The following is a 12,790-nucleotide window of genomic DNA, read 5'->3' as shown; positions in this document are numbered from 1 at the left end:
CCTGTTAAGTTTGTATTATTAAGTGTAGGAAAGAGTATAGAGAAACACAAGAGAGAAAGAGATGGTGTGTATTAAGAGTGTAAGTTTTGTATTTTGTAAGCTTTTATTTTGTAATAAAACCATGTGTTTTATCCCCTCTGAGTGTTCTAAAGCCACCACCAATGGTTTCTCCCACCAACACTCTTGACAGACATTTAATGTGCACTCTATAGGCAAGAAAAGGAGTCACATAGCCATCTTTTCTTTGCTTGTGATTGGACCTCTCTTTTGTTAAGAAAGGTTAAGTGCTGGTTAAGGATTACAAGGAATATGGCTACTCGAAATAGTGCAATCAGAGGTATCACTTCTAACAAGAAAGGTTTGCAGATGAGAATGAGAAGAGTTTCTTTAGCTTAGTTGTGTACCTTATATGGAAAGAAAGAAACGGAAAGGTTTTTGACAACATTGACAAATCTATTGATCTTATATTCTGCAAGTATCAGATTCTGTTCTACAAAATCCTATATTTTCATGAAAAAAATCCCATGGCTTATAGTGTTGCTGACTGACTCCTGCTCTTATTGAGATATTGTAAAGGCTGATGGTTGATCTTTACTGAAGTATTAGTTTTTATGTATCTTCTATTGTTCTCCAGTCTCGCTAGTTATTTGTTTATGGTCCTTTGATTGCTAGGTTGAGAGGGTGTTGAGGGGCTGCTTCCTGTGGTTTTCTTCTTCAATACTACTTCTTTATCTGTTTATACAAATGGGTTCTATGTCATCTTCTGGCCATGCAATAACTTTACATTTCTTACATGTCAGTTCTCTTTATAGATGCTGTTTTTGGGTTAAGCTCAACACCACCAACTACGCGCTAGTTTTTTATTTAACCATAGTTTCCCTGCAGGGAGCTTCTCCCCCTAGCTTTCCCTACAGGGAGCTTGTCCCCTTAGCTTTTGTTCATGTCATGAATTTTCTTTTTATGGATTTGGCCAGTAAGATCTTGGCTAGGCTGCATCCATTTTAGTTATTTTGGGAGCCTATACTTTTTACGTAAACTCTTTGTTTTGTACATACTATGAACTTTCTGGTTTACTATAATGGTTACTTTTTATCTTAATATATTTTTATATTTTGATAAAATAATAATAATAATAATAACAATAACAACAACAACCATGTCACACTCAAACTCAAGTGCAACTTGAGTCTGGCAATCATGCCTAGCCCAAGTTTAGTTGAGTTTGTCAACTTGCTTAACCGAGGCTTGGCAACACATTAAACTCATGGCAATTGGGCCTGGCAAACCCAAGTGCAAGGGTCTGATAGCTTTACTAGACCCAAGCACCTTAAGTTTGACAATTGTGCTAAACCCGCGCGTCTAGGCCTAGCATCAAACATGATTATCAGACCCAAGCATACAATAAACAAAGAGAGGATAATAATACACTTTAGTTGTTATGAGAAAGAAAAGAAATAAAAAAAATAACAAATCAATCACCGACAATAATTTAATCATAATATGTCTATATACACTACTCAATGTAGAAAAAGGCATGACTATGCATCTATCCGAGTAGCGTTTCAAGAGCCTTCTTAATGATGCGGCATCGTTTACTCACTGGGACGTGTGGAATATGTTTCAGGAATTTTTTAATTAAAAAATAAAAAATACAATGTGAAAATACTAAAATACCCCTATAGTCCTCTTAATTACACAAAATTCTCATAGAAAAAATACCAAAATATCTTCAAAGACAAAATTTTCTTTTTTTTTTTATCTTTTCTAAGACTAAAACTGTTATTTATTTATATATAAAAATTAGAAAAACCTGATACTCTCGTAGAAGAAAATCAAAAAAACATTTATCCACTACCTTTACCTTGTAAAAAGATTATTAGCAGTGTAGTAAAATATACTATTAGCAATTAAGAAAATATCAACAGTATATTTTACCTCAAGAATAAGGGATTATATTATTTTCCCAGACAAGTTAGGATATTTTAATTACCATGATACATAATTGCTTTCGTGAACCACATGCGCATGTCATTAGAACAGCTTTCCTCGTAGGGAAACATGAAGGTTTAAAACGTTTGATTGGCACGGTTTTTGAGTCAAACAGGATTAGATTATATTATTCAGGGGAAAAAATGATTAGATTAGATTATTGGTCAATAATTCACTGCAACAATTTCCTCCATTATAGTATCCTTCTTTCATATCAGCTCCAGATCTCCGGGGCAAGGCAGCCAGCTAGCTGTAATTCTTTAGAATAACTTTCGGAATGCTACGTATCTCCATGCGTTTGGCGCCAGCACCAGCACCAGCACCATATATCCTTAGAGGACTGCACGTCTAATGACAATGACTAGTGATCATGCACACCATTTCAACCTCATGTTATGCAAGGATTCCATATCTCTATCATCTTGATCAATTCCTTATAAATAGAAAGCAGAATGTGCTTTATTTCCATATCAAATATTAGTAGTTCGAAAAAGAAGAAAAGAATGGAAATGCGAAGAGTAGCTGCTGCATTGGCACTAGCACTTAGCCTCATCTTTGTGAACTTGGCTGGCCAATGCAGTGGTCAGTTGCAGTTTGGATTCTATAATGGAAAATGCAAGGACAGAAATGGTTTTCAGAGAAATGTTGAGGAAATTGTCAAGCAGAAAGTAAAGGCAAGATTCAGTACAGACACAACAATAGTGGCTGCTCTTCTTCGCATGCAATTTCATGATTGTTTTGTCAATGTAAGAAGGTTTAACAATCCCTTTCAACGTTAATTTGTTTTAGTACTCTTTGCTCAATACATGCACAATCTAATGCAATTTTTTGGGGGTGTTGAAAGGGATGTGATGCATCTATATTACTGGATGTGCCAAATGGTGAGAAAACTGCACCTCCAAATTTAAGTGTTAGGGGCTACGATTTCATCGAGGAAATAAAGACGGAAATTGAAAATACATGCCCAGGAGTCGTCTCTTGTGCTGATATTATAGTAATGGCTACCAGAGATGCTGTTGTCGAGGTGCAGAACTTTTTTCTATTCCCTTTCAGAATCAATACATGCGTCTCATTCTTAACAAAAGAATTGAACTGTAAACACACATTAACAAAATTTACTCAGGGGTCAAAAGAGTAGGATAACAAAAGAATTGAGTGATAAATGTTTGTGCTCATGCAGAGTGATAAGAAGTCAAGGACAGGATGGTACCCTGTACAAACAGGAAGAAGAGATGGTCGTGTATCTTCTGCTCAAAATGTGCAACTGCCATCTCCAAGTATCCCAATTCCTCAAGCTATTGCAGCATTTAATAGCAAAAGACTGAGCACTATTGACATGGTTTATCTTCTTGGTATGTGGTGATGCATTTTTCCATTCCTAATTCTCTTTGAAACGACATGTGATATTACATTTCCAAGCACATTTCTAATTTGTCTTTCGATTCTTCTGATGATGTATAGGAGGTGGTCACAGTGTCGGGGTAGCACATTGTGGTTTATTCCAAAATCGTCTTTATGACTTCAAGAGCACTGGCCACCCTGATCCAACCATGAATACAACACTACTGAAAACCCTACAAACTCTTTGTCCACAAAATTCTGGCAGTACCAACTCAGCTAATCTGGACCAGGATCCTCTCAAGTCTTCTTCAGTGGACAAATCTTACTACGAGCAAATACGTTTAGGTAATGGGATTCTCGAAGTTGATCAGCAGCTGGCACTGGATTCGAACACCAGATTCTCAGTGGCAAGAATAGCTGGAAGCAACGACTTCAGCTTTCAATTTGGTCGGGCCATGATTAAGTTGGGAGCTGTTGATGTCAAGATTGGCAAAGATGGGGAGATCAGGAAAAGATGCGCAGCTGTTAATTCTCCTAGTGGAAATTCTGCTGGAAATCTTTTTAATATCTTCGGTTGATTATACTTGTCATCCTTCAACTAATCTTCTTTCATCCTTGTTTATTGATGCCCCTTTTGTTTACTTGTTTTTATCTCATGTTTCTCTATGTTATTCTTTTTTGTATTTATTATTTGTTGTAATCTTGTTCTAATTGAATGAAGCAAGCATCAAAATTATATATGTTTGGTCAATGAAAGAATAGCTCAAGTTTGCGCAATATGAGATGAATCATTTTAATTAGAACTGCATTCATTCAGCTAAATAATTAATATCGTAGTCTTGGCGTGCCATTAGAAAAGAAAAAAATGCACTCAGAAGAACAATCTCAACAGATGGTGGTGAGGAGGGGAACTTTAGTTCAAGCCTTTTATGCAAGGGCTGCCTTGATCTTTTGGATAGTAGCCATATCAGTTTTGAAGGCATTGGCGAGGACAGCATCATCAAGTCCAGTGGCAAAGACGGGGGTAGGAACTGAGTCGGTTCCGGAATTGGCACTGCCAAACAAAGAGAGATAGCAATGGCAGGGTTCTTGAAGTCAACATTGTATAGAAAGTGACCTTGTGCCTTCGGGAACACAAATGTGTCTCCAATTTGAAGCGTTAGAGTGTAGAGTTTGTTGGTGGTATCAATAAAACCAACCTCGAGACTCCCATGAAGAAGAAAAAGAAGCTCAGCGGAGCGCCGGTGTCTGTGAAGGTGGTTAACACTACCTGCAGGAAACTGGAGAGAAATAAGCAAAGGAGACACTCTTAACTGTTTAGAGCAGGGAACTCCACCATGCTAGCAGGGATTCCAGTGAAGAGGAAAAGGTCGGCATCAGAAGTTGAGATTTCATGGAAAATAAAGTCTTATACAATATCAGGATGGCTTGCCTGAACCATCCAAGAAGTGGCCTAGTGGTGGGAATATCAGATCCACGAATAAAGACAATGAAGTATATCCTGGCTTGTATGAGACTAAATTTATATGAATCTATTTCATTTTGTTTTTTGTTTTATTTATTTGAATTATTTATATTATACAGTTTTAGTTGATGGACTAAATCCATAGTTGGATGTTATACGGTTATGCTATATATATATATATATATATATAATTTGTGAGTTTTCGATGACTTGATAAAATAACAGACTATTTATCTTTGAATTTTCTCTTCTTCCTAGTTTTTTTCAGTGATTTTAATTCTTGGTTTCTTTCTTTGTTTCTTTGCTTTTAGTTTTCTTTAGTTTTTGTTCGGCATTACCTTGAGAAGCTTTTAATTATTCCTACAGTTGATCAATCTCTTAGAACTTGTGAAAACCCTCTAAATTTAACACGGTTTCTAAAACCTGGAAATTATGTAGAATCTTTATCAACAGTTGATCTAAAAAAAATCTTTTAATCTCTTTTTACAATGAGATTTGAAGGAAAAAAATACTGTTCATCTTCCCTACCCAGCAAATCCTTTATAGAACCAGTCACTTCAGCAAACAGGACCCCTAACCCAGCATTAATAGAATCAAATATATTTTTATCTTTATTATTTTCTATCTTCTAAAAGTGACCAAACAAACGCTACCTAAAAGCTGTACTTGCACCCAAGCCTTGAGGATAGACTTCATAATAAGTTTATTTATATTTGTTTTCCATTTCCGGCCCATTGATCTTATGCTATCTTTTGCTTCCCTCCCACACTAGTGTATCTTGTATGATTTGTATTAAAGAAATGCCCTGACAAGCAGGATGGCGCAGTTAGTTCATTTGTTCTTGCTTAATCATGCTCGTTCGTTTGTTTTATAATAGTACTAATTATTTTCCATAATACATCTTTGAAATTTGAGCCTTCTAACAGGAAAACTCTGATAGCTGTAGAATCCAAATCAACCAGATCAAGGCACCATCATCACGCCAGGATTAAAACGAAATATTTTCTGCTTGGCTAACTGAAGATTACTCCAACAAAGGTGACCCCAACAGGGTGCGTGTCCGATTCATATGGAATGCTTCGTGCAAGCTTATGGTGAACGATGACCAAAATATAAACTCAGCCATACCGTTTTCTATCACTTGGGACTACAATCTGCTGCGAACTCGTTTAGAATAAATGACTATTTGCAATAGTGCATCACTAAACAAAAATATTGCTTCAATAAAAGGAACCACCTCATTCAGAGCATAAAAGTCACAAGCAAAACTCCATATCGTTAAGTTTCTAGTAAGTTTAAATATCAATTCGAAGTCAACAATTTTCCATGGGATAAGAAAAGCTACAAAAACGTCCTGACTTGAAAAGTGCCATCACCAAGCAATCAAAGCAGCAGCAGCACCGAAATGGAATTTCTCTGATGAGAGACAGCTTACAGCCTTCTTCCCCTTCTGCCACCCTTTCTGCGGGTGCTGTCTGTTGGAATTGGTGTCACATCCTCTGAAAAACATACAAGCAATCGTCAAACTCAATGCTAATGAAAGAAGATTCAGGCTAACAAATGCTTCTCTGGTTTAATTGCTACATGGCCTGTTCAGCTATTCATACTCATCAACTGAACACACAGCATAAATGATAGACAGTATTCATGGCATATAACAAATATAAAATGTTAGGCTCTTGAAACATAAGAAACTAAAGAGTAACTAATGCAGCTTCAATCCACAAGCATCACCAACACCAGTTCATCCATGCCAGGTAACGAACACAAGTGCATATTAAACTCCTAAAATTGCAATCAATGGTTCTAAAACTTTATTTCATATTAATGAATTACCAATGCGACCAATTTTCATTCCAGATCGAGCCAATGCCCTCAGAGCAGACTGGGCACCAGGCCCAGGTGTCTTAGTTTTGTTCCCTCCTGTAGCGCGAAGCTTGATATGAAGAGCAGTAATGCCAAGTTCCTGTTAGTTTTGAAACCAGGTTAGTGTTAATGAAACCACTTCTGAATAAAGAAAACAGCTTATAAATTAAAAAAAGGAATTTTAAAAAAATCAATGTATCAAATATAAAACAGAACAAAGACCTTGCATCTCTGTGAAACATCCTGTGCAGCAAGCATAGCAGCATATGGTGAGGATTCATCCCTGTCAGCTTTAACCTTCATTCCACCTGGTACACGTGCAGATCAAGGAGAAAGAGTTACACTAGTAGCAGAAACAATGGCCTGATGGCATGTGCCAATGCAACAGTTCTATGAGTAATGCACAACCAAAATAAAGCAAACTACCTACTTATAAAGGGGGGGATTACTTCCAATACCGAACAATCAATCATATGATAACAAAATGACGAATTCACCATGAAATTGTATTTTGAACAAACAAAAGGCCACCAATAAATCAACAAGCCACTACACGCTACAACAAAATACTCATGTTGGATAAGAACATAGAAACATAATGTAAACATTCAAGACACTTAGCACGCAAGTCTATTTTAATAATAAGAGCCAGCAAACCAAGAGAGAAAAAGACAAATAGCGCAGAAGCAAGCTTGAAAACTTTACAAGCATGACCCCATTCCAAGAAAAAGCAATTGTTAAAAAAATTATGACAGTATAAAACACATACCAGTAATGCGAACTAGGGTTTCCCTCCCAGACAAATCAGTCACATGCTGCAATTATTTCAACCAAGTTAAGTTACTTACAGATAAACCCCAAAGATCCCGTTAATCAAAAGACAGACATGATAGTTCATTTGGGAAAATATGAAAGAATGCTCACAATGAATGTGTCATTGAATGAAGCAAAAATGTGAGCCACCCCGAAAACATGCTCTCCCTCCCGGACAGTTGGGCCAAGAGTGACATTTTCTTCCTTTGGCTCTCTTGTCCTTCTCTTTGACTATCAAAACATAAACAAAATTCTATCAAAACAAAAACCCACAAAAAAGAAGCAAAATCTAAATCTGAAAAACAAATATAGAACTCAAACCCCACTTCCCTAAACAACAATCAGCTAACGCATATACTATCAAAGTCAAGAATGATCAAACAAAGCATAGGACAAGTGACTGATAGCATCAATAAGAAACCTTCTACAGCATCAACTTATTTCTGAAAAATCCCAAATTTCCCAACAGAAGCAAATTCAAAAGTACGATACGTTAACAAAAACCCACTTCCCCTTTGTTTACTTTCTTAAAATAAAACAGATAACAAAAGCAAATCTCCTTGTTTTCAGTCCTCCTGGGCAGATATACATCAACAAGAACAACAAAAACAAGGTACGAAGAGAGTTAAATACGTGAAAGAGATCTTACTTACCATGGCTGAAGGCAGTTTAGGTTTAGAAGCCGAAGGATGCTAAAAAAGGCTGATTTGGCCGAGCTCGCTTGCGGCGTTGCGGAGGACGACAGAGAGTGGCTCAAAGAGGAGACTTTATATGATGGGGGTGGCCAGGGTTTTAGTGGAGTCAACATCATTTTTATTTGCTTGAAAGTCCTTGGAGTTTTATTTTATTCTTATTGGGACTAATTTGGGTTGGGCTTTTCTCTTTTTTAGTTTTTCCTAATAATCTGATTTCTTCTCTTGGGTTATTTGTATGGGCCAGGCTTTTCCAAGCCTTGTGAAAAAACTGGCCCATAGGACATAGCATTTGATGCTGTTTTCTTTTTTAAGAAAAGGGGTCAAAAGCGATTTTTCATAGTATATTTTTTGTTGTAGAGTATTTTGGGCATCACTTCTATTTATTGGTTTAATTTCTAAAAAATGAATATTTAATTAAAAGAAATCATAAGTTGTATGGTGTTAAAATCAATTTTCATAAGCAACAAGTAACTAATAGAATTGAGATAGAATTTTACTTTGAGCATATATTACACAGCTTTAACTCCTGAAATTGTTGATTTCTTTGTTTTGTTTTTTTGACTTTATTAGAATTTAATTTCTAATTAGATTAAGATGAGTTAACTTCTAGTATGATTATAAAGTTAACTTCAAAAAAAATTACTTGGAGATAGAAATCAAGTTTTAAATTATTTTTCGCATGGAGATTAAATCTCGGCCAATTTATTATAATTTAACTTTATTATTATACAATTTCAAATAATAAAAAATTAATTTTTTTACAGTAATCAATCTACTAAATCAAATGATATATTTAATAGATTAAGCAAACCTCTCTCTCTATATATATATATATTGTTTTTATTTATTAAGAATAAAATAATATTTTCAGCTTAATCTATATAAACCTATATATATATATATTTTATATTTAGGTTAAAATAAAAAAAATAATATAAATTAATTGAGAAAAATTCTAATTTTTTTCTTTTATATTCATATTTATTTTTGTGTTAATATATATATTAATTAACACAAAAATAAATGCAAACATAAAAGAGAAAAGAAAGTTAGAAATCTCCTCATATATAGTACCCAAAAAAATCACTAATAAAAACCATAGTAATGAAGTATTAAACCTAACAATTTTAGATGCACTTAGAAATATCAATCCCAGAGATGAAAAATTGTAGTTGATTAAAATGCTATTAATTGTCATGCCATCTTTGTTTTTTTTTTCTCACGGGTGTAACAAATTTTCCATAAAAAACACAGAAAAAGGGATAATATTAGGACTTTCTTAATGTTGGAAGGATGATACTGTTGAATTTTAAACTATTAAGATCGAAGTGAAATTTAAATAAAGACAAAAATAAAATTTATTCTATAATTAATCATTTCGGCAAGATTTTTAGGGATGAACACTACATTTAATTATTCTTTTATTAATATCATTTAGATAATCATATCTCAATATATAAAAATGCAATATTTGAGATTCTAATCACCTTTATGAAGCCAAGTGAAATAATATTTTTATTCTTATTAGCTATAAAAAAAACAACAGGCTATACAATTTTTTTTTTTTGGACTCAACTAAAACAATTACAAATGACTTGACTTTCACCATAATATGATTTGTTTTGTTTATTATGGTAATTTTCTATGCATTTTAAAATTATTTTTTAAATAAAATTTTATTTTTATTTTTTTATTTACTTGAAATTAATATATTTTTTTGTGTTTTAGATCATTTTGATATGTTTATATTAAAATTAATTTTTTTAAAAATAAAAAATATTATTTTAATGTTTTTTCAAGTAACAAATACTTTAAAAAATAATGACAACTATAATTCCAAAAAAATATTCAAAACCATAAAAAGGCTAGTAGATACCTGTATGTATAAATTTATTTTATTTAATAACAATTTTATTAGAACTATCAGGGTTTGTTTTGGAATTATATAAGATCCATTTTAACTCCTTTAATCATCCTATACCTCTAGGGGGTGGAAAAATTGTTAAAGAATTTTAAAATATATTAAAATTATATTTTTTATATAATATTTAAAAAAAATAGTTTTTTTATCATGTCAAAATCATAAATTGAAAACATAAACTAAAAAATCATCAATTATCATACTTCCAAACAAAAATTAATTGTTTAGAAGAAAATTCATTAAAAATGGAAATAGGTTCAAATCTTATTCCTAACTTCTTAGAAACGTATCATAGATCTATGTCTATTCAAACCTTACTCGAACAAGCATCCTAATTTTGTGTAATAAAGGCATAATGGAATGTCCAGAGATGAGCATTGATAATAAAGGCGTAATATTTTTCTCAAATATACAACCATCCAGTTTTTAGTAAATTATTTATTAATTACATTTATGTCAAATTTTGTTTTTTTGTTTTCATATCACTATTGTGCAATCATTACCAAAAAATTAGTAAATATATAAAAAGATACTAACATCCAAAATCATATTATTAAAGTATGATGAACCATATATTTCTTATGAAACTATAATAAAAAGAACAATTGGATCAATTTTTAATTCTAGTAAAATGTATGGAGTTATAAATGATAATAATAATCCTTATAAAAATATCGCTACAAATATAATGAGAATAAATTAGGGTTATGCAGGTAAATATTTAATTATAGATTAAGAATCAAATATAAATATACTTATGTCTTTTGATCTTTTAAAAAAGTATAATTCACTATTATGGAATGAATGCATAAATCATAGTAAATTATAGGTTATTTCACAAGTGTTTACTATCAAATTAAATGATAGGCTAATTGAGACTAATTATGATAAAGTTATTGAATGGACATGAAGCATGTTACATGAAGGGAATAAACTGAAAAAGAACTTCCATACTGATAAATCTATGATGAATCCCTAAACCTAGTGTACTAGAAAATTGATATATGTCCAAACTTCTATGTGTTGTACTACCTTAAAAATGCATATTTAACCAAGAATATAACATGTGGGTATGCTCGTTACAAACTTAGAACTGGTAGAAGAAGAACTATTATTACATATAGAAAATTTATATACTTCTCATAATGTTTTTTTTTCAATACATTGAAAATGTTATTCATGTCACTAAATATTATTAAACACGTGACATGACATTATTTATATGATGGAGTTGATGGAGTCATAATGCATCCTTCTGATGGCAAAACCTGAAATATTTTAATAAGGTGCATCCTCAATTTTAAATGAAATCAAGAAATATACATTTTGGGTTATGTATAGATGGACTCAATTTATTTGAGTCATTTGTTGTTTCTTATTTTTTTTGCCCAGTGATACTTACAGTTTACAACTTTCTATCGAGGATGTGTATAAGGTTGGAGTTAGTGGCAGAGGGAGGGGGGTTAGCAGGGGCCTCGGCTGCTCCAAGGAAATTTTTCCTAGCCCCTCCTTTAATTTAACTCCCCTTATTTTATTTTTTTTACTCTACCTTTAGTTGGAGTTCATGTTTTTATCTACCATCATACCTAATTTTAATAGTCTGGGTCAGTATATAGATATTTGTCTTCAACCATTGAATGATAAGTTGAAGCAGTTGTGGTCATTTATGATTTTAACTTATAATGTTTTGAGGAAATATAATTTTTAATAAAATCAGTTTTGATATGAACTATCATTGATTTTTCTGCGTGTGAATTGATTTCTAGTTAGAGTATGTATAAAAAATTAGTATGTTCATGTTATATAGAAAATAACAAGGCTTTTACCTTAACAAATAATGGTAAAATATCTTTTTTTATTGCCAATAATAGTTGTTGTCATTAGATCACAAGTTATGAAAGAACAAAAATGACTTCTTTATTAGTAGAGTTGAAGAGAATGTTCCACTATTAGTATTATCAAGTGAAAAATTGTATGATGTAATATCATAGTACGATGATATTGTGTTTAATTTTTAATTTGATAAGTAAAAATTTTCTGATTTTGGTGTAACTTATGATTGGGTAAAACAAAGCATTTTCTATGAACTTTTTTATTGGAAGACTAATATCTTCCGCCATAATCTTGATATCATTCATATTGAAAAAATGTATTTGAAAACATTCTTAACATGGTTATAGATATGAAAAGTAAGGTAAATGTCAACATAAAAGATTTAATAGATATACCTTTGATTTGTCACCATAAAAATATAGAGTTGGTTTATAATGGATCAAAAATTATAAAGTCCAAAACTAGTTTCATCTTATACAATAATGCACAATTACCTGTTTACCACTGGCTTAAAAGTCTATGTTTGCCTGATGTACATGCTTTGAACATATCTAAATTGGTAAATTTAAATAATTATATATTATATGTATTACAAAGCCATGATTGTCACATATTTGTATAAACATGTATTCCACTTGCTTACTGAGATTTATTGTCAAAAAAGATATGAAATGCATTAATAAAGATTACATATTTCTTTAAAGATATATATTTCAGAGAGTTGGAAAAAATTACAGTTCAATTCCACTAGAACATACAAATTGTATCACCGATGGTTTAAGTTCATTGATATATTTTAAAGAATTGAAAAAAATTATCCTCAAATATCAGTTCCACTTTTTAATCACTAACAAAATTGCATACGGG

The 12,790-nt window shown here is 32.3% G+C and overlaps 2 protein-coding genes across 2 annotated transcripts; one reads left to right on the top strand and one right to left on the bottom strand.

Moving 5' to 3' along the window:
- The first annotated feature begins 2,455 nt into the window (after positions 1-2,455).
- LOC105112168 (peroxidase 60-like) lies at positions 2,456-4,068 on the top strand. The gene is made up of 4 exons (XM_011007764.1): positions 2,456-2,735; positions 2,834-3,013; positions 3,170-3,341; positions 3,451-4,068. The coding sequence occupies exons 1-4, from the start codon at positions 2,493-2,495 to the stop codon at positions 3,906-3,908; spliced, it is 1,053 nt and encodes a 350-aa protein (XP_011006066.1). The 5' UTR covers positions 2,456-2,492; the 3' UTR covers positions 3,909-4,068.
- A 1,930-nt stretch (positions 4,069-5,998) lies between these two features.
- LOC105112166 (40S ribosomal protein S14) lies at positions 5,999-8,248 on the bottom strand. The gene is made up of 6 exons (XM_011007761.1): positions 8,128-8,248; positions 7,586-7,705; positions 7,431-7,476; positions 6,884-6,969; positions 6,632-6,761; positions 5,999-6,294 (listed from the first exon to the last, which is right to left on the bottom strand). Exons 1-6 carry the CDS (start codon positions 8,128-8,130, stop codon positions 6,227-6,229), a joined length of 453 nt encoding a protein of 150 aa, XP_011006063.1. The 5' UTR covers positions 8,131-8,248; the 3' UTR covers positions 5,999-6,226.
- Positions 8,249-12,790: the final 4,542 nt, after the last annotated feature.

The sequence above is a fragment of the Populus euphratica genome, unplaced genomic scaffold (genome assembly GCF_000495115.2).
Source record: "Populus euphratica unplaced genomic scaffold, PopEup_1.0 scaffold325.1, whole genome shotgun sequence".
Lineage (NCBI taxonomy): Eukaryota > Viridiplantae > Streptophyta > Magnoliopsida > Malpighiales > Salicaceae > Populus > Populus euphratica.
The sequence above is the reverse complement of the archived record's forward strand: the minus strand, read 5'-3'. Positions and strand labels throughout refer to the sequence as shown.